Source organism: Rhamphochromis sp. 'chilingali' (genome assembly GCF_963969265.1).
Source record: "Rhamphochromis sp. 'chilingali' genome assembly, chromosome: 2".
Classification (NCBI taxonomy): Eukaryota; Metazoa; Chordata; class Actinopteri; order Cichliformes; family Cichlidae; genus Rhamphochromis; species Rhamphochromis sp. 'chilingali'.
The window spans coordinates 59,808,610-59,835,535 of record NC_137930.1 but is presented as its reverse complement, the minus strand read 5'-3'; the positions used below and the strand labels follow the sequence as shown (position 1 = coordinate 59,835,535).

The following is a 26,926-nucleotide window of genomic DNA, read 5'->3' as shown; positions in this document are numbered from 1 at the left end:
CGTCCCACTTGTGGATAATGTTTTGCAGGCGTCTGAGCTAAAGCTAGCTTATGCACACTTCAATCAGTTACAGATTAGAAGTGTGCAAGGGAGCAGCCAGGCAACAGTCAAACACATAGCAGGGTACCTATACATTTTTCTCTGGATAAATTAACCTCTTGCTCCTTGGCGCACCCTCAAACCATCTCAGGGTCAGCTAAGGTCAAGCTATGGGCCTCATTCCCCCACTGTCTAATCCTATCTCATCTTCAGCTTTCATGCTTTTATTTTCATTAACTTTTTTCAGTTTCTAGTGTTTCTTAACAGCATTTCCTTTCAAGCCTCTGCAGATTTTTCTTCTTCTTTTTCTTACCCCTTTTTTGTTGTTGTTAAAAATACACCACATTTTTACACTGGCAACAGTACAAACTCTATAATACCCACAAACATTTTTGCCAGTAATGCCATTTCAAAACAATAAAAGCACTGTCTGGAACTACATTACACAGAATTACACAGAGTACAGATACACTGATTTGCTGGAGTTTGTATGTCATGCAACGTGCTTACAAACAGGCTCAGTATAATGTACCGTCCCTAGTGACAGTTATTCTTGTGTGATTGCAGGTTTAGATGATTACTTTATGAGTCAAGTGTGGATGCTAAAGGATGAAAAAGACATTACTCTCCTTTTATTTACTTTATTTGTAAGCCGTTGTCTGATTTGAGTTTTATGCTTTTGAGCCGTCCAAATCATGAAGGTAATCCACTGCTTACAATGTCATTCAAATTTACTAAACCAATAAAACATCTCAAAATATCTGTTTTATGTCATGGCAGCTTAGCTAGCATAGATTGTTGTGTTTGTACACCCGCATGATGCGTGCTTCTTTTATTTATAGATGAATATAAATGAATTAAAGTATATTTTGCTTTGAGGTTATATCTGTATATGAACCTAAACACTTATTATGTATAAATAGTAACTTGGTATGTATGTGCTAAAATAAACAGTATATAAACACCGTGATATAAGGTCAATATATGGAAAGATCATGATGCCTGTTTCTCAAGAGTTCCATAGATGTAAGCAGACTCCAAAATGAGCATCCTGTGCAATAACCATAATTACAACATTAGAACAGGTCTTTTCCACATAGGAAATGAGCTAAAGGTCTTGTCATATCTCCAGTTTAATTTTTTTGTGCCAAGCTGTCACTCATAGCAGAAAGGCCCCCAAGATTCCTGCCAACTTTATAGAGCACTACCAGGCACCACTGTTGCTAAGCTGCCACAGCTGTCACAGCTAGAAACTATGTCCTCTATTTTACCCCAGGCAACGGATATGTCCCTACATGCTTACAAAATCTAACACCCTCCCATATCCTCATCGAGAGAAGCAGACTCTATATGGTGACAGAAAAACCCGATCGTGTTACAGAGCACTATCCATCGATGATCTAGTAACTTCCCACCCTCAACCCAACCTGCAAACGGAAGATTTATGGAAAATACCATCCCACTCACATTTTCACTTCCAAGTGTGCTATTCCCAGCAGTAGGGTTACAAAGTCTTTGACTCCACAAATAAGTAACAGAGGGAAAGCAATAGATTATCACCTCACTCAGAGAGCACCTTGTACTGAAGTGACAAAACTGAGGTATGTCAAACTGATGCAGCCTGTCTAATAGGCAGGATACTGTCAGGGGCCATCATTTGGTTGAGTAAATGTGAGACATGCTGTGGTTGAGTGGTTTTGGCTGCACTGATGCTTTGGTAATGCGGCTCTCTCCACAGATTCCAACTATGCAGAATATCTTTGCCTTATATTCAGTTCGGTTTTTGAAAATAAATTGCAAGGAGCCTCTGTGTGGTTAGGCTTATGATTTGCAAATACTGACAAGCATGCATTTATGCTTAAGTTAACTGAATCTTCTGCTTTTGGAAATGTTAATTTTCCAGATAGACCAAGGTGTTGTATTTTGAAGTGATCCAGAACAGACCAGCTGGAAAGCACCTGTGATCCATACAAGTTTTTACATGTCTCCAGCTGCTGGGTGTAGTGAAGCATCAGTCTAGCAGATTGTAATAAGTGCAAAATAAGCGCTCTCTGGTGCATTTTAGTTTTCCCACGAGTCCAGATAGAAGAGAATACAGTCTGTCTTTTCTGATGTCTGTCTTACAAAGAGTATAATGTTTTCTGCAACATGTGCTCTTACCTGTGCATTCAGCTGTATGCCAGGTGATTGCTAATCTGTTTTTTATGGGAAAAATCCATTTCAGATGATTATAGCTATTATACATGATTATAGCTAGCTTGCTATCTCATTTCTATAATACATATGCATTTCTTCTCTGGAATATTCTTTTGAAGTTCAAAAGCATCGTCAGTGCAGTAAAAACAGCAGCAAGAAAGTTTTTAACTTCTCTGTTTTCTTTATTCTTGCTCTCTGACTTTGTCACTTCTATGTCAGTTTTTCCACTGAGTTTAGTAGTCCTTTGTGTGAGTGTCAGGGGTGTTTTCACTCAACCATGGCCTTGGCTGCGAGTCAGAGGGAGTTTCTGTTTTCCACTGGACTGGAATGGTGGAAAGATGTCTCTCATCAGCCACTGGAGGGCAGTCACGTGCTGTATAACTACAATAGCAGAAGCAATTATATCAAGGCTCTTTGGCCTTTTTTGAAAGCGCTTCTTGATCCCTTTGCTGAATCTGTGATAACATGACCAAATGGAACAATACAAGTTCAAATGTGATTGAAATACTGAAAGAGAATGTAAGAGCATTTATAGCACACACACACACACACACACACACGCACTAATATTCTTTCCACAGTCCAAAAGCATATATATACATATGCTGTATTTATTTTCCAGATGAAATACAGCAGACAGGCCATAGTAATACTCCCTTTGAAGTGTCTGCTTGAAACTTCCGTGGCCTCAGCTGAATTGACTGCAGAGGTCAAGGTCATAACCCAGGTGGGACATACACCAACCGACCTTTGACCTCAGGCCAAAGGTGTCACCAGATGCTCAAAAGTGATAAAACAAGTCTGCTGTGTTTCCAAACGCAGCTTCAGGACCAAAAATGTATAAGAAACACCTTTATGACTACAGTAAATGCTTTACAATCATATAGAAGAGATATTTTTTTCCATTTATAAAACAATATGTGCTGTGATAAAATAACCACCAGAGGGCGGTAGTACAACACACTTAATATTTTGTGGCAGGCTACGCTGTCACACCCTCCATGGGTGAGTTTTGGCAACTTGTTTTTTCTCCTCCTCATTTTTTTCTTTTTATAATTTTTGTCTGAATTGCATATGTCGAGAGTCCAAGTTGAAATGTTTGCAGCTCATGTCGGCATGCAAATACAACAGCTAGGCTTCAGTTAGAGACTGTAGGGGTCTAATGTTTTATTCACAGCACATCACCCATCAAGGTTTTAATATCAACTTACAGTAACTCTACTGCCTGAGGCACACAAGAGTACACAGCTTCACTTTTTCAATACACACCATAAGAGGCACTTGGGCTGTCTTTTTAAGCAACATTGATTTTTAATATCTCTTATGTTAATTACTTCAGCTATAAATCATTAATTAGTCAGTTTTGTATGTACCATACAGCAGTTCTTGTCTGCACAGAGAAAAGACAAGCACACCATTAAATGAATCCCAATATTAAGGATACGTTACATGAGGGAATAAAAGTTTTCCTCATTACTATGCAGATGTACCAAAAAGGTATTTCAAGATCTAATCCGATCATCTACACTACACGAGCTCGCTATACCATGCAAGCAGCAGGGCATAGTATATTAAAACAGATTTAATGAAGCTAGCATTTTATGAAAAGACATTTATTAGATCAGTAGAATACATCAGCATCACCATCATCATGCCAAAAAGCAGCAAGAGCAGCACTTCATTTCCTCAGAGCCACTCCATGTGCACTACAGGTCCCCCACATTTTCTCTTTATAATCATGATCTTATCATATATGCACATTCACAACTGGTGTTTAACTTGATTTGTGAGCCTCACATTTCTTGAGGCTGGCCCCAGCTGTTTCTCATCTTCCTCTGTCTTGGCTTCCAAAAGCAGGTGAAGCTCACAAACACACAATGTTATCTGGCATACTAATGTGCTGCAGAGTTGAACTGGTTACTGTTGTTCACTGGTCTGTGGCCATTTCAATCCATAGAGATTATGTTTAGTTCTTGTTTTATATCAAGTATACAATTTAGAGTCCTAACAGAAATAGTATGTACAGCTTTCGAATAATAACTACCATCCACTAGATAAGCAAACAATTGAACTCTACAACATCAGACTGGTTATCAATGCCATAGTAAAACAGCAACACTACAATAGCACTGACATGCACTAGCACATACTGTCATATTTCTCAAACATATACCATAGTATTTATATTTACATGGTGTTCACAGCTACATTCCAGGTTTGTGTTTGCGTGGATATCGTTTAACATCATATTCAGAAAAAAGACTGTCACTGCTCTGTGAAGAATATGGATATGAGTCAATAAAAGGGAAAAATAAAAGTATAGATACTGGCTTATTGCTCAGTACATTTGATATGTAATGCATTTGACACTGAACAAAACTTGTGATACTGTACTTCTAGTTCTACTGCAGACAATACAGTTATTTGATTAGATTGGTCCTGCAAATCAACTTAATCAAACCAGATATTAACCTCCAGGAAGCCTCCTGCACATGAAAAAAAGGAAACACACAATGTACAGAACTGTTTATCAATAAATACACAAGTAAAGGAGACAAAGTGTACACAAGGTATAATTAAATAAATATGGAAGAACTCAGAATGAGATTTGGCATACTGAAACGATAGAGTTGGCAGCCATCCATATACTGTGAACTGACACTTAACTTTAAATGTTGAGGCTAGAAGGAATCTGATAACTACAAAAAACAACAACAACAGAACAAGTCTTTGTTTTGGAAGATTATCTAGGGGTAGGACACAGACATGTACAAAACCTCCTTGTTTACAACAGCTTTTGACAGATATTTTTTTAAAAATAAATTTCTACACGGGAAAGCAACATGAAGCAACTTGATAACTACAAGCATTCCCTTTCAGATGAGCAGATGTTACAGAATACAGTATTTACACATTTTAGTTACTTAATTCGTTTTTTTTTTTTTTAATGAATGATAAATGCTCCTCTGGATTTCTTGCAGTGATCGGGCATCGTGTCCTTTTGATGAACTTCATGTTGTTGTTGTTGTTGATGATGAGTCTTTTAATTTTCAAGACTTTATTCGTATAATCTCAGCTACTTTTGTTTTGTATTTCTGCAGCAGAAATTATCGGGTGTTTATCTGCACTGACAGTTAAAAGCATACCATGTAACTGCCACTGTCAGATCCACCTCCACTAGAGTCTTTAGGGTGGATATGTCACTCTGCAGTATTCAGACCGCATGAGCCAACTACGATAACATGCTCCAATGGTCTTGCGTGATACAACATCCTGATTCCTGCAGTCCTCCATACTGGTGAACTGTAAACATGGCTTCCCACGCACAGAACACTCCAGCTGACACTTCAGGGTAGTATCTACTTTTTGAGGTTTCCATTCTTTGTGGAAGAAATCTGTGTCTCAGAACAGAGGATAAAAACAGGATGAGTTTACTGAATGAGAACTGAGTGTGGTTAAAAGTCTGTGCTAACAGTCAAGGTTTGTAAGTCACACACTGCGGGGAGCCCTCTCCAGTTCATGGGTCCTGCGGTTGCGACCCTTTTGCCTCTCTTGCAGGTGTTTCCACTTGGCTGCCAGCCCTTGAGCATGCATGTGGTTGCGAGGACTCGTCGCAGTCTTCTGCTGCTGTTGCTGATGTAGTTGCACTTTCTGTACCAAGTGAGATTTTTGCCTCTTGTGCTTCCTCTCCCGTTTCCAAACTTGCTCGCAGAACTCGTCCACACTATTTAGAGTTGGGTGATTGACCAAAGAGAGGAAGTCCCTGTACCACAGCCTTTGATTGGGAGTTTCTCTAGAAGAGGAAAATTCATGGGCAGGGGCACTAGCTGCTTCTTCATCACGATGCAGAAGATCTTCCAGACGCGCCGTGTCAATGACCTCTAAGTTAACTTTTAGAACTGTCTGCATGAAGCCATGTTCCACTGCCTGGCACAGATAAATGCCTGAATCCTTCTTGTTAAGTGCGCGAATCAGGAGGCCCTGCTCGGTGTGGATAAAGCGCTCCTCTGATTTAATCTAAAGAGTGAAAGAATCAGTGATGAGAGAGGCAGAGTGAAGGACAAAGAGAAAAAAGACAGAAAAAATGCATTCAGAATCTGAAATCTATTATCATATTATACTGTCCAAAAAATCAACTATAGTATTTGATTAAAAAAAAAAGAAAAAAGGTAGGCGACAGGTATGTGATTCAAGGACAACCTGAGATAATAAGAAATATAACAGATACAGGTACTTCTACACCGGTGCACTGCATGATTGCAATTATGCAATTAACATTCAACAATGGTCTAGTTTGGCAGTATGTATTAAAATGCTGAGCAGGCCCAGTTGATTCTGAATTTGTATCAAGATATCAAATAGATGTAGATACAATGTAAGTGATTTTGGAAAATAATTAGTTACTACGACATGGAGGGCTGGAGCCTCAGTCAGAAATTGCAGTAGATTTTTTGATAACCATAAAGCATTTCTGTAGGTGCAAAGTATTTGCAAAACGGTCAATACCTGCATCAGTTTTTGGGGTTTTTTTGGTTTGTTTTTTACAGTATAATAGGTTTTGGGGAAAATGCACATGGAGTATAGATTTGAGAAATCATCTGTGATGAAAAGGAATGAGTCCTTTACTATACAGTGACTATATGGTAAGTAGAGTTAACATCAAAACACCAAATACATTTTAAGAGAAGGATGTTCCATCCTTTTAACGTTCCAGTAGCCAAGGAATACCAGCACTGATTTGACAGCATATGGTAGTTCAGTACTTTACTGAGTACTTAGATACTTAGTCTGGTTGTTTTATTGGGTTTTTTTTTGTCACCTGTATTATGTGTTACCTAACGCAGTGTCTCTTTCTTTTCTTTATTTACTTTCTATCAAGACAGACTGTATCCGAGTCAAACTGATCCAGATGCAGTCTGAATCTATTTTTCTGAAATGAAACACATTATGTGTGCTGTGATGAAGCCCACCTCTTGTTTGTGGTCATCCGTTGTGGATTGATACTGCCAGTATGTCGTAGCTCTCTGGGACTTTGGACTACACTCCAGGAAAGTGCTGCTGTTCTCCACACCGTACACAGTTTTATCCTGGAGGGTTGACAGCCCACTTAACTCATCTGGGAAAGAAATGAATTTTGTTTAGGTATTGCAGGTTTTGGCTATGTGATTTATTTACAGACAATAAGTTAGAAATATTAACTGAAGGTTATTCAGTTACTGACATTCACAAAATGTTCTCCTTTCTCATCATGCTCAGTCACAAACAGCATATAAAGAGGCAGCAACAACAACAATGACATTTACTAGTCAATATCTGGGTTGTACATACAATTAAATATATACGCCACAATTTTTATTAAGGTTTTTTTTGTAGTGTCTGGTTAAACCTTGTCAACTTGGAAGCTTTTGCTAACATTTTCTTCTTTTGTCTATTTCAATTAAAGAAAGAGATGTATAATTAAGATAGTGAGTAAGTATAGTAGACCAGTCCTGCTTTTGGACTAAGTACAATTACAGTGCATTAGACTGAAGGGTTTGGCAACAGAAAGCAGACTTGGAGGATTCTTTAATGTGTTAATTACAAGCTTCACGTCAACTGACCTTAATCTTTAAACCACCAGAAAACACATAAAAGACGTAGATACGACACCACACACATTCAACTCTACTATCTTCTCCACCCTTTTTGAGCAGGTCAGGAAAGGCCAGTGTCATTTAAATCTGATTATAATTTGTTTTAGCACATTCTTTTGGATATTGAAATGTTATTGTCTACATTACAACATAAAATCTTAATTGAATGATATAAAACATGTACATATATCGAAAAAAATACCATGGTGTTGCAGATCTGAGCACTGTGTGAGTGGGTCTCCATTCCTGATATCTTGCCTCCTTGTTCTCCTGCAAAAACACACAGACAAAATTTTTTTATACACACACATATATATATAAACATTTTCCCAGGTCAAAAGAAGCAATGATTGCATGGGTGTGCTAAAGAAAATAGGTGTTCAGTCACTTTGTATGTGTGTGTGTGCATCTGAATGAGATTTGCAGAGATTTGCAGCTGTACTGGTGGCCAACACAAACAAATAAGCATCATTCAGCTTAAAGCTTAGCAGGAAAGCTTTAATTATAGGGTGTGTGATACAGGAATTCAAATTAATAAATCTTTCTAGCCTGTCATCTCTGTCGGTTTCACATGGAAAAGAGATAGAGTTTCATGTTTACTGTCAAGCATTACCATGAGAATATTTCAACCAACAACAATTTAAGCAACTATGGAGACACCAAAGCAAACGGAAAAATAATTCACCTTTGTTTCCTCATGTTCCAACTCAAAGTTTTTATATTGGTGCTTAAAAAATATTAGAGTCGAATATAACACAGGATGGAGCTAGCATTTAAATCAATAAGCCCTATGAAGCTATGAGTGGGCGGCTGCACAAAAAGCACAACCACACAAGTGCACATCAATCAGTCCACGTCTACTACAGCATAACCAAACCACCACCGAACCTACCTCACCCCTGGTTCACCCAGGCAGCCTCCAGACATCACTGACACTGGCTCTCATTTGCAGTCAACACATGAGGCAGTTTATATTTCTAGTTTTGTGCTAGAAACAGGATCCTGTACCTTCAGGGGATTTTGGCAAATACGCAAAGCCTGCACTAAAAGTGCACCCTAGCTCTAGTGCTGAATTGCGGCTATGTCCTCAGTCTATTCACATAATCAAGTTTTACCTCAAAGAAGTATAGACCATAGATTTAACCAACACAATTTATTAAACAATCATGATTAAAACCCTAACAGGACAACACTTGTGTTTTAAAAAAGCAAGTTGCTCTAATAAAATATGCTGTATTTATGTACATGCATGACAATATATAAAATGTTGTATGTGAATTGTGCTGTTGGAGCATCATTTCCATTGGGGTGAAAGTCAAGCAGGCCATTTACCAATCGGAAGGTCGTGAATGGATTCCTTGGCCACTCCAGTCTGCCTATTGAAGCATCCTTGGACCAGATACTGAACCCCGAGTGCCCCTGATGCCTACATGTGACTGTGTATGTAAATGTTAAACAAAGCTCTTAAGTATGGAAAAGAGTGTGTGTGATTGGGTGGATGAGGCTAGTAAAAAGCACTTTGAGTTCCCAGTTAGAGTACAAAAGTGCTATATAAGTACCAGTCCAGGACATTGTAGGCAAACCTAAACTTGCTCTGTGTCTTACAGATCTGATTAGCTGCAACGTAAAAGATCTCAAGCAGCTTCAACACACTGGCAACATGTTAAGTATGACTGTGAAATTCACTACCTCTTAGCCATGGGAAAGTATCTGGAGCATTCTGTGCCATCCCATGCACAATAAGGGTCTCTTGCCAAGCAGCATTCAGCACAAGCCTTCCCATAAACCTCACAACGATGCAGAGGCATCTGCGAGACCCCGATGTCTGAACCCAGGTAGAGTTGTTGCTGTAAACAGAAAAATTTCAAATATTTGTTATTTTATGTCTTAGGAGCTTTAGTTTTGCTACTAAGTCTGGGTGGGCAGTGTGGTTTCATTAACTACTTTTGTCTCAGATGTTGTTTCTCAGTAAAGCAAGAAAAGAAAGATAGATACATTTTACTACAATTATCAATTATCCTGCTCATTTTGTCTCATCCTGCAATTTCAGTTGACAACCCAACTGTTGCGACAAACCCAACAATCAAGATTTTTCTGTGGCAACATGCTGTTGTTTAAATTGCGCAGACAAGCATGTCTTTGTTCTGTCTTTTTACCCTGAAGCAAGATGTGTCACCAATAAGAGAACGCTTTCTCAGGACGGTTTTTCAGACACACTTATATAAACAAGAGTCACTTGTTTGTCATGAATGTCTACAATATGACAGCTGTGTAAAGTTTAATCATAAGCAGTCTCTACCTGTTTTGTAGATAGTTCCATAGCTGTAATGGCTGCAGGCTCCTGTAAAATATAATAAAACAAAAATAATTAAAAACAAACAACAGATCTTTCTGATTTGATATTCTCCAAAACGAAATAATATGGGTGATGGGAAAATAGCCTACTCTGAAAACGGTCATTTCTTCTAATAGGACTTCCTCTAAGTCATGCCAGGAGCCTCTGGGGATGGACACCACTTTCAGAATTGTTCCCGCATCTAGGATATAATGAAAGTACACATTTTAGGTCAATACTGCTTTGTAGTTCCAAGCGATTCCTTACTACAGTATGATAATGTTTAGTTATAAATTACATAAACTTTATACTTTTTATTTGTTTTACCTGTGCCTATGAACATAACATCGTAAAGGCCATCTTCTGCCTCGACTTTGTCCACCACTATCTGGGTGAACTGGTAGTCCACATCTGTTTTGACTATGATTGGTCGATTATTAATGGGGTAGACAGGGTTGAACATGGCTGGATGGCTTCTGGCAAACTGCACAACTTCATCGGGGAGGTCCTTTGTTGTGTCAAATCCACCAAATGTCTTGCTCGGGCACTGTGGGGGCAAATAAAGGTAACAGTGTCTGTTACATTGTTGGTTGTAAAGAAGCAAGAACTCACAAGCTTCAGTACATCCTCTTGTAAAGAGGATATTGTACTCACTGTGCCAGGTCGTGGATAGGGAACACGTCCCTGGAAGGGCACCCACTGATAGCTGGGCCCATCTCTGTGGGCGTACGGACCCAGGAACACTCTTCTGATGTCTGTCATGCTGTACATACACACAGCTGAACCTTTGAAGATGTTGCTAATAGAAGAAAGAATGAGACAGAAAAACACATGTAATTTTGAAGTTACAAATCGTGTATTAAATGGACATGAACTACTAAAAACCATTTAACTACTTCAAATGAGCCACAGTACCTGGAAGTAGTGAATACTGCATACACAACTGGGCTCTTGGGATCTTTTGTGCTCATGAGAAAAACATCCTCTGAAAGCCAAAAGAAAAGGCAAGACGTAAAAAGACATTGTGCAAATATTTCAAATTAAGGAAATAATATGTGGAGGTTTGGGAGCGATCACTTACGTAATTCATCAAAGTGTGTGTCTATTCCATTATTCCCGGGCACAGAGCAAATAAGTCGAGCTTTCAAGAAGGTTGTCCATTTATTTACCAGACTCCTGTGACCTCCCAGGTCATTCTGTTGGACATGGCAAAAATTTTTTTATTGTCTATGCTTAGTGATACTGTCATTTTCACTTTTTTAACACTGTTTAAAGCATACTAAAGACACAATACTAGCATTCATGTTATTATTATTATTATTATCATATTTAGTCTCTCTATTTCCTATTTTTTATTCAGTGAATGCACAGTAAACTCTCTGTACAAAATAAACTACCAAAAAAATTCTATAACATATTAAACAAGTCTAATAAGCATCCATGTTTGGGTTTTTAAAATGTATTTCTATATTTATATGTATATTTTTATATATATTTTTGTGAATAATGCAATTCTAGATGCTGTACAAAAAGAGGACAGCACATATTGAACTGTTTGTTCCAGTGCACTTCTTAATAATATGCATCTCTGTGCCTTACAGGGTAGTGTTTGTCTTCATGAACATAGCACAAAAACACAGACGCACAAAGCTCTGGCTCATAAAAATGGATTTCACTTTGTGTTGATTTATGGCAGTAAATTATAGTGTATCCAAGACATGCATATGCTGGAGTTAATACCCCATTTTACATAATGGATGGCTTGTCTTGTGTTGAAGATAGCAGATTCTTGACATTCTAGATAATCAGGCAGTCATGAAGGAGGCATGATGTGCAGCTAAACAGGGGTTTGAGGCTGACATCGCTCACTGATCTGCAGTAAGCTTACTGAATTCCTGCTAAATGAATAAGAAATGGATTTAGGCTGTGAAATTTGATACGAGGCCAGTTCTTTAACATAACCATCCCCTGGAGCTAAAGGCCCAATAAGTGCCAAAGCTTGGCATTAGGATAACAGTGCTGCCATTGATGGTGTGTTTGCCTCTCAGGTTCTGGCGACATTTGACATTTCTCTTAGGTTTCTGTCTTCCGGGGCAGTTGTACCACGCAAAACAAAGCCCACTCTTCTCCAGGCTAAAAATAATCACAGATAACAGCTCCTGAAAGCTACCATTATGAAAGCCACTCAGACACCCGTCAAGTGTTTTTTCCAGATACAGGAGCTATTTCACATAATGCTGGTGTGAACGTGTGTGTGCCTTTGTCTCTCTGCTATTGTGTATATTGGGATTTTCCTTTGTAAAGGCCATCCTGCATGTCCTCTGTGTGCGTGCGTACTTTGCAGAGCTGTCCGACGCGAGCATGTGTGGCCTTTCCAGTATGCTCTCCGTCTATAGCATTTTCTCTGAAGAACAGGTAGATTTTGTCATCTTCTGGGTTGTCACTCTCTGAAATAAGATGAATGCCTAAAAACCTAGGATCTGCAAGCGACAAAGACACACACAAAGTCAATGTTAGTTTTTGTGTTTCTTAATCTGGAAAAAACTGCTCTGTATCTAGTTTTAAACCAAGTGCTAGATACTGTGTGAGAGTTTAAAGATGCTGTGAAATAGCAGACATGTACTCAGGGACTTCCCTCTATAGAGCCTGAAAGGCAATAACAACACTTAATATTAAATTTCACAACTCCACTGGAGACGGGCCAGCTAAATGAATTATGTGCTTCTCGTTCTTTGTCTGGACTGCAATATTTTGAGCCATGAGCAGACAAGCTGCAGCACCTTAGCTGAAGCAGAATATGATGAATTGGAATAATATTAACTGGTGAAAAACAGTAAGTAAAACCTACATTTGAAAACTTGAGGTATGCCATTCCATCAACAGAGATGATAGTTCCGGTTATTATAGGTATTTCTTGTATATTTTTCTATATTTTTCTTATATATTAGCACTCAGGGTAGTTTAATTTAAAGTTGTTTTAAGGTCAAACCCCTTTTTTTGTAGTACCAAACTGTGATAAATGTAAATCAGGTGATGATACATTGAGATCCATGTCCACGAGGAGATCAGTGATGAACTCTGATCATATCTATTGGAAGCTGAGCTCAAACAAAAACACAACTGGGATCAAAGGGTGAGCTTGCAAAATTAAAAACAAGAAAAGTACTGTATAATCAGAAGGGATTTTCCTCATCTCTCTCACCATTTAACCATCGGGAGTCATGCTGCTCTGTTCTGATTGGGTGATGCTTTCCAAGAGTGCGAAAGATGGCAAAGTCCCGCCCCATGAAATCAGCTGATGTTCCTGCATACAGTTCTCCATCTGAGATTAAGAGGAATAAACTGAGTTAGCTTAGTAATGTCAGATGAGTAAACAATCTTTAGGGATTTTTCCCCAATGATGAAGGCATAAAACTGAGGGATTGTACAGGGGCTTGGCAGTATAGATAAACTTGGAGTCCTGAGAGAAAACAGACAGTGACAGATGTGATGAACATCAGGAGTGTGAAATTGACATTAACACCGTAGGCAGGGCTAAGAAGGGAGGAGAGAGAAGGATGAATGAATAGGTCAGAGGAGGAGGGACAGGACAGAGGTGTGAGATAGGACGAGTACATAATAAAGCTGGTGAGAAAGGAAAGAGAAAAGGGAGCAGGGATTAGGGGTGATGGGCTGGAAAATGGCCATCTGCTAGGTTAAACACTCAGATGTAACGCAATGTGACTGGCAATGATTGGAGTAAGAGAGAAAAGGCATGCTCACATAGTTCACTTGCCAAAAAAATGAGATTCTATGCAAAGAAAAAACTCAATAAAGTGTCACTGACCCCACACCCACTACTTAAATGATGTATAGTCACGGTGAAAAGAAGTTTACAATCGTGCCAATGAGGGGTTCCCAGTGCTTAAATACAAAGCTGGTCCACTTATAATGAATGAGAAGAATGCCTGTGTTCTGTTATTTGCTTTTACTTTGCACCCTATATATCTGCTGCAATGACAGAGCAAACCAGTGGGTGTATCTTAACTTACTTGTTTTTATATGACCTCACTCTAACACACACAGACAGACAGCGCAGGGTATCCGCTCTTAAACTCACCAATTAGCATGGATGCAGTGAGCAGCTTGGGATCATAGGGACTCTTCCCACGCCCATTTTCCACGTGGGGCTCAAGTCTGAAAACACTGTCCTGTACATAGTTGAACAGACAAGCACAGAACCTTCAGTATATCATCAAGTATCAGCTTTTGGAAAAAGTAGTTTCCATTTAAGTGAAAGTTTTCTGGGAAAGTCATTTTGCTGTCAGCATTTCACAACTTCCAGAACGGCAAAGCTAGAGAGACCACAGGATAGTATTTATGTTTTGTTTGGTTTTTTTTTTGTTTTTTAGTCCAAACTATTTTGGAAATATTGCGACACGATGCAAAAGTTGTTTTTGACAAATACTTGTGTGATAATGTTAGAGACTGTAGATATAATATATAATATCAATGTTAGTCATTATGTAAAATAGGTTCAGTTTAAAATATTGAAGCATTTTGAAATTTTTACAGAACAAGTATTAAAACAATAAATTTCATTTCTCTCTAACTCTGTGACACCAAAGGACGCCCTACAGAGGAATTTCATATTTTGTTCATGATTTCTACACACGAGATAGATGGATTTCCTGCATCTAATTATCTGTAAATAGCTGTTTAATGAATTGGAAATTCACATCAGTCAGACTCAGTGACATTTGGAGGAGAAAAGAGCGCGCATTAGACTGATGCACTGGAAATTCGTCAGACTATGAAACCCTGCGTTTCCACCTCATTTTGCTGAATGAAAACCACTTTTTATGCACTTATATAATCGTCTGTTAGAAAGACAATTCTCTAACCCTCATGGCCACTGAGAGCTTTAAATACTTATACTTGATATGTCAGGAAACTCAGCTTTTATATTCTAAGGGATTATGTGTTTGATAGAAATTGAAATTGGAAACTTCAATGGAGGTGTAGAGTGTGCCTGTACCTCTGATTTCTTGCCCACGTCCAGGTAGGAGCACACAGGGTGGAAGGCTCCTGTCCCACACACATAGACATGGGTCTGGTTGAATGGCTGCAGCACCTTCACAAAATTTGAGCATTCTCTCTGATGTAGCAAAGACAGAAAACAGTAAAATTATTATTTTTTTAAAGTGTCATTCAGAACAGAGTGTCATTCAGAAAAATCCAGTGCCTGCATAAAAAAGACTGGAGACAAAAACAGAGCAAAGCTTAAAGTAATCTGCTGTATTTCCCGAGAGAGTGACCCATAAACCCTATCAGTGTGCCGAGTAATAAATCTGGAAATAAAATTAAGAGCCCACTAAACACTGTCATCTGATTCTGTTTTTTTTTATTACATACTGAACTCAAAAGTCGAAGAAAACAGTGTGTGTGTGTTGTTGTGTTGCACAACTGTATATGAAATATTGCATTGCTCTGCAGCCATATGCCACATTTCCTCGTGTTCTTGCAGCACATGCCTGAGCGAGCCTGACCTCAAATAAAGCTGAATGTGTCACCACATTTTCACAACAGAAAATGTAAAAAAATAGAATACTGCCACAAATTATGCATGACTAAGTTATCTGGTTATACTAGGTCACGAGCAGGAAGCAGCACTGTTTTGCTATGACCCTGACTGACCTGACATTTGCTGTGATAAACTCGTAACACTTGTGCTTTTTAACTTGTACTTGTCTGTCACACATATCAGACCTTCCTGCTTCTCATTGACTCTCCGTTTCATCTTGTTTGTTTTGATTGCATTAAATAAGATTAGTGAACAGACTCTTCATCTCCCATTAATTCTTACTCTCCTCCAACTATATAACACAGAGACCACCCCTCAGGATACCCTATATATCCATGACATAATGTTTATAGAATAAAATAACACAAAAGACTTTAGTACACTTCAAATCAGCCACACAGAAGGGCTGATGATCACAGGTACAGCTGATACACATCCAGCATTTCCATGATTTTACATTCCAGCCTTTTGCTTCAGGGCCCATTTAGAGATAAAATTCATAACATAGCTTACAGAGAGCAGGGGCACAAAGTTTCACCACATCACAAAAGCTATTCTAAAACTGCACTTGGCCAGACATAGAGAAATGTGATTTTTGACTTGCCAAAGCTCTGAAAGATGTACAGAGTTAAAAAAAAAAAAAAAAAGAAAAAAGAAAAAAAGGCCCTGAATGTAAATGCCAGAACAACTTGGATTTGTTTAAGACCAGCTTTAGTTGGGAGCAAAATTTTAGAAAGTATTTTCATCCAGAGAACTCTATAATCTAAAATTATGAAATGTTGTGTTTTATCCACAACTATGCTACTGTAGGTTTCAATATATGAATAATGTGATTTAATGTATTGTTTCTGTGGTTTTGTATGTGCTAGTTTAAAATAAAACAGTCCCACAGAAATTATATTAGTAATGTAATGGGATTGGGTGACACTAGTTTGTCTTATTTAAATTTGGCAAATTAGTAGTCTTTCAGCTTCAAAGGCCTCCCTTGAGGTTAGTCTGTCAAATATTAAAGCAGAAACAGAGGAAAAACAAAGCCCAATAACACTGGAACACTACTGTCTGTGATCCCTGAATATATGGAAGTACCGGTAGTTATTAATAACAAAGAAATGTTATACCTAAAAGTACGTTTTTATAGGCTAAAACAGATCTTTTAAGGAGGAGAGAAATTATTATGGTCTCAAATATGGCTCTGAGATTATTATCAGATCTATAGCGAGTCTTTGAGTTGTCCATATAACATATTGTCAACAAACTGCTATAAACAAACTGAAAAAAAGAAAAAAATCTCATATAATCTATGATTAAAATGCCATATAAAAAAAGCTCATATAACCCCAGTGTAACTCCAAGGGTGATTTGCTTTGAGACCTGCAGAACTGCACATTTTTCATCGTATGAGAGAACAAAGACATTTGAAAAAATTAGTGGGAGTAGAGGGGCAAACTGCTGACACCCACTTAAAAGGTGGATGGTTTTAGCTCTTACCGAGAGATCTTTTCCTGCCCACTTGCATTCATCTCTTCTGGTGGAAGAAGCTGGCCAAGGGATCTGCAACATAAACACAGTTCCTGCACATGTTAGAAAAGAATTACCCCCACACAAAATCAATTTTACAGAGTCAGTCGAAAGAGGAACAGCTTGTGTGCATGGATGTGTATATATGAGAGTTGAAGGGGTCACATTGCGATTTGTTATCCACTTTGTTTCGGTTTATTCTATTATTCATCCAGGTGTGCAGAGAGCAGCTTACATGCCTGGCACAGTGTGTGATCGTGTGCAACAGCCCTGCTCTGAAATATTCATGAGGCACTTTTCGGTAGGAACAGAAAAGAGATTCCCAAGACACCTGCGCCCCTGCCTGGCACTCTGGATGGAGATGCACGGATACGAGCGAGGTAATAAGTCGGTCAGAAACAGCAAACACACATGGAGTCTGTCGCAGAATGCATGAAACCAGTCATGCAGTCTATAAATTATAGGCTTCAGCTACCTGTGCAAACTCTTTGCTGATATTGAGAAGATTAAAAGAGAAGATGTGGTCCTTGGCTCCAACTACTAGTCTTCCTTTCTCCTCATCCAACAGGAAGGTGTGGTAAGCCGAGCTGTTGGGTAGGCCTTCAAATGTCACAAGGTTGTTAGACTCCAACATGTCTGCAAAGAAAAAATGGAAAGAAAAGCAGGAATCAGCATAAAATATTCATCGAAATAAAGGGTTTGTGGATTTGTGTTGCATGAAAGTCAAATCTAATTCTCCAGATCAGTATATTTTTCTGAAATTCTATTACATTTTCAGTATCTTTTTGCTTGACCACTTGCATGTCTTTCCATATCTTAAAATCTTGCTGCTATACCTCTATTCCCCACAGCTACACTGAGCCAATTTAATCAAATGATATTGAGTTGTTTGTGCTTGTATCACCTAAGAATGCTGTTTCCATTTTTATCAACCCCTTTTTTTCACTTCTTTATATGTTTTGATTTTTTACATAAATGTTATTGCTTCCCCTTTTCCTTCACAAATTGCTCTCATAACTAGAGACTATACAGCTTGGCCTAGCTGACAGATAGTTTAGAGCCTTTGCCAAGCCAAATTGAACTCGGCAGGTAAAGCCAAATCTGGGAGCCAATAATCAAACAGTCTGCGCTGAGAAGTGACCTTCACCAAAGCAGCCAAGCAGAACTTTGTACACTCAGAGTGGAAAGCTGTGGAGCATTTATAATGTCATATTACTCTGCTAATATTTCATAAACCAAACTGCAAGACTACTCTAAACCACATAAACTATTAGCAGACTTTATTACAGGCTACAGCTCACGTTTTGGACCTTAACGCAATGGTCTGCCAAGTCTAGCAGCGACATTTGGTTTCCCAGCAGAAAGCCAGACTTGACACAAACACTGAGGATCTAATTACTGTAACGACCTCTAAAGGTGGCACTATGACTGTAGTATTGTAACACCTTTTGTGTAATCTGTGTAGATACACACACAAACACATGCACATATTAATTCTTTCTCCTTCTCACATTTTGTTCTCACCAACAAAGTCCAACCACACCATGGCCCCCCTCCCATTGACCACCTACACAAAAGGACAGAGAGTTATGGGAGCAGAGGAGAAATGGTGCCTTCCTCTCTCACTCTCTCTTGCTTTCTCATCCTCGGTGAGGCAAACAACAAAAAACTCTCATGAATGCTTTAGCAGGGAGAATGCCCCTTCTCTTAAGTGTGTCAGAACCCAAGAGAGTGAGAAGACACAAGCTAGAGGGAAACTGGTACGAGAAGAAAAACATCAAAGAATAGAGGGCATTACACTAAATGCTTTTAGGGTGTTTTTCTCAATCATAAATTCTAATTTTATTAAGATTTTTTAGGTTAAAACCTACATGGTCATGAATATTGTGCTATGGAATCTATACATTATTTACCATTCACCTAGTCCAAGGCTGCATGGGTTCGTACAGTATGAAGTTTAAATTTAATGGAAACATTACCATATGTGTATATGTCTGAGATATTTGCCTAAATGCAAATTCAATCAATATTTTGTATCACAGAAGAAGCCAGATGGCTGACATTAAGGGGGTTTGGAGGGGTGGATTTATGGGTATACTCTTGATAGGGGGGCAACAATATCTACATCACAGGAACAATAGATTGGTTTGACAAACTGACCGACAAACCTGTCCAGGCCGTACCCCAGTTGGGATAGGCTATCCACCAACACGTGCTGGATAAGTAGAAGAAAATGAATGGACGAATGGTTTGAAGAATTTAAAATAGTATTAAAAGGTGCTGAAAGACACCTGTGAAAAAGAAATGCTACAAACAGACAATCCAGTAGCCTGTTACATGAAGACTTACTTGTCCTTATGTGATTTTGGTTTATGTATCATGGCATTTTTATAAACATGTGCCTAATTCACACACACACACACATGGACGCGCACATGCACACACATGCAAATAACAGTACTCATTGGATGGTAATACAAATAGACTGACACCCTGTCATTATCGCTGTCTCTGTAATTTCGTTTGTTTCCTGTTCCTTAATGCAAACTGTGAGAAATTTGGAAAAATCATAAATAATAATAAACTAATCTTTCACTCCACTCCCCACTCCACAGTCTTATTAAAAAAAATCTAACCTTGATCTAACAGTCCCATGAGTTTCCATTAAATTATAGAGAACAGATATTTTCTGGTGCATAACCGACTGAATCTAAACCCAAATGACACAAAGCTTTAATACAAACCACTGTGTTCAACTTACAGTCATAATTATTTGTTAAATAAATGCTTTTTGTTGCAGTTTGTGAAACATATCTTTGTAAATCATTTGTTTTCTGTTGCAAGATTGATCTAGTTGAATTTTATTGAACATATTATTTTGAAATATTAGACATTTATTTCATAAACACAGTTGGAAAGAAGATTAAAGTCATAAAAAAGTACAGTCGAGCCCGCTCTGTAACCATGGTGAGCAACCATTAGCTGATCAACTGTAAACTCTGCACTGCACAATAACATCTGCCTGCTACCTCTGACCCTTTTTTACCTGTACCGTAGACACATTCGTGTGGGGGATGACAAAGACAAAGTCAAACCAGAAGATGAAGACTTATTCTCGTTCTCAATGTAAAAAAGCACAAAAGGATGTCTGTGTTATTTGTCATTAATAATTAGCAGTAGCAAAACTACTCTTCACTTTTCCCTAAACCACATCACTGTTTGACAGCAAGGGGAATGGCATCACAATATCCACCCACCAGATACATACAGACACCCACACGCACACATCTTTGGTTTGTGGAAATTGTCTATGGGAGTCGTGTCCATGGCAACAGACCATTCAACAGAGACTACAGCTAAGTTATTAAAAGCTAATCATCCAGAGACAGATACTCTGTGGGTATTGTGTGTGGATCTGTGTGTGTATGTATGTTTATAGAGCATACTGTGCTGTGTGTTATTGGAAAGAAAAATGTGTTTACGAGCCACACCGGAGGTAGTAGCCTATACATGTCTGAACTGGTGTCCCCTCAGGTCAAATTTATGTATACATTAAACGGCACTTGTTTTTTTTTTTTTTTTTTTTTTTTATTCTTTCCTGTTTAGAGTTTGATACTGTGCTATACAAAAAATGTTTGGATGCAGAACAATAGAACAGCAGAGAGAAAGAGACAGACATGCAAAAAGGAGAATCAGAATCAGAATACTTTATTGATCCCTGGGGGAAATTATTTAGAATGTGTGGCCTATTAGAGATTTTATGTTACAACTGACAGATAGATTAGTTAAAAAAAATAAAAATAAATTCTTGTTTCTCCAGCAGTTTTCTACTTCCTCCTGCTCTCTCTTTTTCTTCCTTAACATTGCTTGGTAAAAGACAAATGTACTAACTATTCTCTTCTGGGTCAGGGACGGGGAGTGCAAAAGAATGAGTTAGGGAACTGGAAAGCAAGCAAGTAACAGACACAAAGGGAGAGCGAGAGATGGAATAGATGCGAAAAATCAACAGTCCCATGTGAGACTGATAAAAATAAACTCTTTTACCCTACATTCTGTCCATCTTTCTCAACTGGAGGGCACGTAGAGTGTTATCTAAGTGCTTCCTAAGAAAAATACACTTCTTAATAATAACGCACACATGGCAGCATAACGCACTGATGTTTGGCCCCGGTTCAGTAGCTTCACTGATGTTCCTTACTCGCACGACTTGTTGTATTGTTGTACACTGTCAAATCCCAACATATCATATACACTCTCCAGGTGTATACAGTTACTGATTCACCTATGCCCAAGGGTAAAAAAACACAGCTTCAGTCAAGAAATTTGCTCAGTGTCAAACAGAAATGAAGGCAGACACTTAGTCTTGCTTTATTGTTGTTGGCTGAAAGAAAAATGGTTTTGAACTGCCAATGAAGTTATTTATCAAACTTGACAAGACTGATTTCTTCAGAGCTGAACAAAATCAAATGTAGTAATATGTTGTTTTTGTAGTTAGAACTTTGCAAAATTAAATTTAAACATTCAAGTAAACATGAAAACAAATGCAATTCTGTAGAATGTAGCATATTGTAGAAAAAAGAACATAATTTTAGTTTAATCCGATATTTTCAAATCCGATCTGGGTCACTTTCGTATGTGGTATTGAATCCGATACATATCTGATGTTTTAGAAAGCGACTGCTGTGTGAATGGTCAGGTCGCATTAAATCTATCTTTTACGTCACTGTCACAACACAGACGCCAATTATCAGCGCCGGAGAAGACATCGCGAACACTTCCTGGCCATCCAGTGAAATTGTTGGGAAGACAACGTTGGAGAAACGTAAACATTTTATTTGTACTGTATAATCTGAAGATTCTGACAGAAATCTGCAACTATCCTTTGAAGCACCGCTCCTCTCTAAAACAGCAATAATGATAATTATTAGGCCATGTAAATAACAAAATAACTTTATAACTTAAAGCAAAATTGGGAAACGTAAAGTCCGAAACAAGTCTTTATATTAAGGGCCATCAGTCAAACAATATTGTTTGCTCTGGGTCTAAACAGAGTGCGTTGTGTGTGACGTCTTCTTTTGCGCATGCGGGCCGCTTTGAGGGTTCACACTAGAGCGCGTTTGCTGTCGCATTTTATTTGTAGTGTGAACAAGCAGACAAAAAAATCGGATTTGATCAAAAAATCGGAATTGAGCATTAAGACCTGCAGTGTGAACGTAGCCTAAATTACCTGCCCAACATGTCTTGAAGTTCTCCAGAGGCCTGGGAATGAACTAATCATTTGATTCAGGTGTGTTGACACAGGGTGAAATCTAAAACCTGCAGGACACCGGCACTCGAGGCCTGGAGTTGCTTACCTCTGGTCTAGCTGATAAATGATTTAGTTTTGGAACTGCATCCAGAAATATTGATTAAACAGAATTAGCAGCCACTAAACTGATTCTGTGACTCCCTTCATATCACTGGAATACTAAAACCCAAGCTCTTCCTCTTTCTCTTAGTCCATTTTGGTTTCTGAGACTTTCAACACATGCCCAGTAAACTGAACGAATGGCTTGTCTTGGTCACCCAATTTGAGTTTTCTGCATGTTTTCTGTATTTACAATTTAGAAATAAAAGGACCCCAAATTACTAAAATATGAGCAACTTCAGACCCTCCATGTTCATACTGATAATTCCACACCCTTTTAAGATGGTAGTTACTTTGTAGCTCTATATCTCACTACAGACACATGTAAGTCAGTAGACACAGGAAATTTTGCAAGCAGACATCTTCCAAGTTAATCTTTCAGATATAGATTAAGCTAAATGAACACTGCAGAATAAATCATCCAAATCCAGTTAGAACAGAATACTGAGAACATTCAACTGAATGTATGGGATACCTTCCATGGCCATTCAAGGCCAGTCAGAGTTTATATTGTACACACCCCAAGAAACCCAACTCCACTCCGAAGATTCTTAACATGCTTATGGATTAAAGGCCTTTAGGAGAACTTCTCCATTCTCCAACTCTGATTAAAAGTCACACCACAGTGAAAACAAGAAAAACACCATTTGAAAAAAAACAGATGAAGTATGAATGCTGAAGAGATATTTTGTGGTTAGTGAAACTAAATGGTTTCTAGTGTAGCATCATTTTTCAGTTCTTTGCTCCTTTTCTGTCTTGCTATCCAAAGCAGGACTTTGTTGTGCTCCTCTGAATGCATTTGCCTGTACGTGTGGCTGCAGATATGTGTATGTGCTTTTGTTCAAGCCGTTGGCTCAGCTAAAGAAAGGGGTGGACAGGTCGGGGGAAAAAAAAAAAAAGAGTACTTTTGGCAGAACACCCACATTCTATAAAACTCAAGTACCTTCTTTTTTTCTTTCCCTGGACAGTAAACAACATGTGCTCTGCTGCTTGTGACCCATAAACTTGAGAGCCATATGTTTAATCCCTAAAGGGCCCATTTACCCAGAGGGTGTGAATCGATCTAACATCAATTCATGCCAAAGTATAACATATGTAAAACATTCATGGTGCTTTATGGTGTTGCCAGCACTGTAGGTCCATGGCCTTCTACTCCTACTTCTTCATCATCAACTAGTCACTTAGTTGTTGATACAGTTGGACCTCAGCTCATGTTTAGGTAGCCATGGGGTACCACTGTTATCTTCCCCCTGCTCCATTGCCCTTGTGCCCCTGAACCCTTGCTTTTAAAGATCTGTTGGAAGTTTCAGCAATGTGTATATGTGTGTGTCTGTGTGTGTGTGTGTGTGTCTTGGGGTGGGGGTGGGTGGTAGGAATTGGTAGGTGTGTCTCAGAGTAATTAACTTTGTCCACTGGGGGGTTCATACTGTGGTGGGCCAAGCTGCTGTATAGCTACACCATTCCAAGATAAAACTTTCATTCTACATTCAAATGAATGAAGTCTGCAAGAAATCCCAAAACACGTGCCAATGTGAGACCTGCATAATCAGATGCATCTAATTTGACCATAAACAGATTCACCCCTTGTTCCCGGAGACCTGTAGGGGTCAGGTTTTCTTCACCTCACAGAGCAGTATCTCACTGATCTGACACTGCTTCCTCAGGACTGGACAACTTCTCAGACTGTTTAGGCAGGTACTGCTCTTTAATCACCACAGTGAACAATCTGATTTCCTCCACGAGTAAATGTACTTCACCTACACAGGGGTAATACATAATTTATATTATGGCATACATTATTCATAATTCAATAATCCCATGTCACTTGCCTAATGGGACCTACAGTGGATAATGTTAAAATTTTTTCTGCAGTATTACAGGAGCAATGTTTCAACCACAGTGCAAGCATGAAAATGATACCTGCTCACTCTCCTATTATTAAGTGCATGCTAAGCACTAAATACAAAAAATGAAGCACTGACTCCTCATATGGGAGAGGTGCAAAATCCAAATTAGTACTAATAGAAATAATAATTATAGAGGTGACTGCAAAAAACAAGCTTGCCAGACTGCTACCTGAGGATCTAACTTGAAATAGAGATATCGCCACATGGGCGTGTTACACCAGTCTGACAGCATGCGGTTTTAAATGACTGATACCCTCACAGGTATCATTTGCTATCTACAGATGGTCATGCATTTATGTGCGCAAGTGTGCGAGCATCGTTGCATGTGTGTGCATGTGTGTGTGTTTATGTATGTGCATACTTGTGTGTATAATTATGGATCCCCCAGTGCTGAGCGAGAAACATTTCTCTTTGGGAGAGCCATCTGCTGAAACAGACCTGCACCATTCATCCTTAGTATAATTGCCATGCAGGAGAGAATTGAGTGGAAAAATGACATTTAGGAAAAAAGGAAGCAAGAGAAGGATAGATGAAGCTCAGTTGCAGGGGAGCCCATATCTGGCACTACTTTTATTTCAAAACTGACAACAGCAGTTGATCAAAACAAGGACAGAGAGGCAGAAAGAAAGAATGCATTCTCTAATAACCAGTTCATTTATGCATGTGCATTAGACTTGTGGACTTTTACTAACAAGCTGGCAAAGTTACCTTACCTAATTTTATTAAACTGTTTTCTTCGCTGGATTTATATCATATAATATGTTTTATACTCATTCCTATTTGTTAGTCTCAGCTGATTACTGAGTCAAGACAGAAATATTTTTAATGGTGCAAAAGCTTTCCATGACAACACCAGAGTTTCCCGGCTACAGGTAAATTAAACATAATTGGATATAAAAAACTCCAAATAGTATGAATGCAGGTCTGTAAAAAGACTGAAACCATATAAAAAAAATATGCACAACCCTCTTAAAGCCAGAGCCTAAACCTGATAAGTCATAAAGTTTACAACCTTGTAAAGAATTTATGTACTTGTTGTTTAATTTATATATATAGCATTTTCAGAAGTAATCATAACTAAAGCCTCATACAGACATCTAGGGACTCACAGTTACTGAAACTTTCTATAGACACTGCCTTTTTTCAGTCGCTTGACCAGCACACTATACGTGCTGAAAGGATTGGAACCTGCGTAAGAAGGAGGTAAGAGTCTAAGACATAAGATCTACCTCAGACAAAAAATTTAAGGGCAAATCACTTAAAATAATAACATTTGAAGACAATAAAAACTCACAAACGCACCTTTATAGGAGAGTTTTAGCCGGGGGACGTTGTTCTTGGTCTGCTGGGCTCCGCTGCCCCCCGTATTGAGCAAAGCCACCCCACACAGCAGCATAATGCTGCCCCAGAAAAAGCCCATGATCCTGGGGCTATAGGGGCCAGAGAGTCCTTTAAATACCAAACTCCAGTGCCGAAAGTCTCAGATCTGCTTTAAGTTCTGGTAAGAAGAAGAAAAAAATTGTTTTCCAATAATTGTGAAAAAATGCTGACGGGTCAGTCCAGGCTGATTCACAGCAGGTCTCGTTCACTGCCAGATCCAAAACCCTTTCCTATTCCAGGGGTCAAAAGACAAAATTAGAGTCCAGCTCAGACCTGCAAAGCAGAGTTGGGGGTTATGGGTCAGTGTTACTGCAAGTGAGCTTCCCACACCGATAAGTCAATGCTAAAGTTAACCAAAGTAGGCCCACACTAAATGCTAGGAAGAGCAAGCAGGTATGACTGCCATACTTTTCTGCCCTGGTACCTGACCAGTATGTAACCCAGTGAAAACAGCCATCTGCATTATCTACCTCTACAGCTACCTTTAGCTAAAAAAAAGAAAAACAGTTCCACTTTGTTTCAACTGTTAAGCCTGTCTGCCGGATAATCATAATCTTTAGTGGCTTTCTCTTTTCCTGTCCACTGTGATCCTGTCTGCCACTCTACCTAAGACTCCTCTAAACTAGTTCAGCCCCACTCAGCGCAGCTCTGCCCTGTCCCCACAGCACAAGGCACACAGTGCAACTGAGAACAGCTGAGGCAGACAGCGCAGAGTGAGCGAGAGACAGCGAGAGAGGGAGTGAGAGAGAGAGAGGAGAGAGATTGAGAAATAAGGGGAGTGTGGTGTAGGCGGGAGAAAGTGAAGAAAGCATGAGAGAAATGAAAACTGTGAGTTGGATAGTAGAGAAAAGGTTAGGGCAAGCCAAGAGGTTATGAAGAGTGAGAAAATAGCAAAACACAGCTGATTATTACAGTGCAGTGTTTTGAGCAAACTGCTTTGTGAGAATT

At 38.8% G+C, this 26,926-nt stretch overlaps 1 protein-coding gene across 1 annotated transcript; it reads right to left on the bottom strand.

Moving 5' to 3' along the window:
• Nucleotides 1–3,403: 3,403 nt before the first annotated feature.
• On the bottom strand, nucleotides 3,404–26,687 carry sema3ab (sema domain, immunoglobulin domain (Ig), short basic domain, secreted, (semaphorin) 3Ab). The gene is made up of 17 exons (XM_080870223.1): nucleotides 25,901–26,687; nucleotides 17,760–17,920; nucleotides 17,255–17,317; nucleotides 15,221–15,340; nucleotides 14,303–14,393; nucleotides 13,406–13,525; nucleotides 12,541–12,683; nucleotides 11,285–11,399; nucleotides 11,119–11,188; nucleotides 10,858–11,002; nucleotides 10,531–10,750; nucleotides 10,314–10,405; nucleotides 10,168–10,209; nucleotides 9,558–9,715; nucleotides 8,071–8,138; nucleotides 7,206–7,351; nucleotides 3,404–6,252 (listed from the first exon to the last, which is right to left on the bottom strand). The coding sequence occupies exons 1-17, from the start codon at nucleotides 26,016–26,018 to the stop codon at nucleotides 5,725–5,727; spliced, it is 2,400 nt and encodes a 799-aa protein (XP_080726349.1). The 5' UTR covers nucleotides 26,019–26,687; the 3' UTR covers nucleotides 3,404–5,724.
• Nucleotides 26,688–26,926: the final 239 nt, after the last annotated feature.

What these genes read in the sequence shown, in the direction of transcription:
- sema3ab (XM_080870223.1), bottom strand. Translation starts at nt 26,018, where the DNA reads ATGGGCTTTTTCTGGGGCAGCATTATGCTGCTGTGTGGGGTGGCTTTG. An exon ending in CACACACTTTGATGAATTAC is followed by an intron (nt 11,189 to 11,284) that starts GTAAGTGATCGC and finishes TTTGGCTTTCAG; the next exon opens with AGGATGTTTTTCTCATGAGC. An exon ending in CCTATCCACGACCTGGCACA is followed by an intron (nt 10,751 to 10,857) that starts GTGAGTACAATA and finishes TTGCCCCCACAG; the next exon opens with TGCCCGAGCAAGACATTTGG.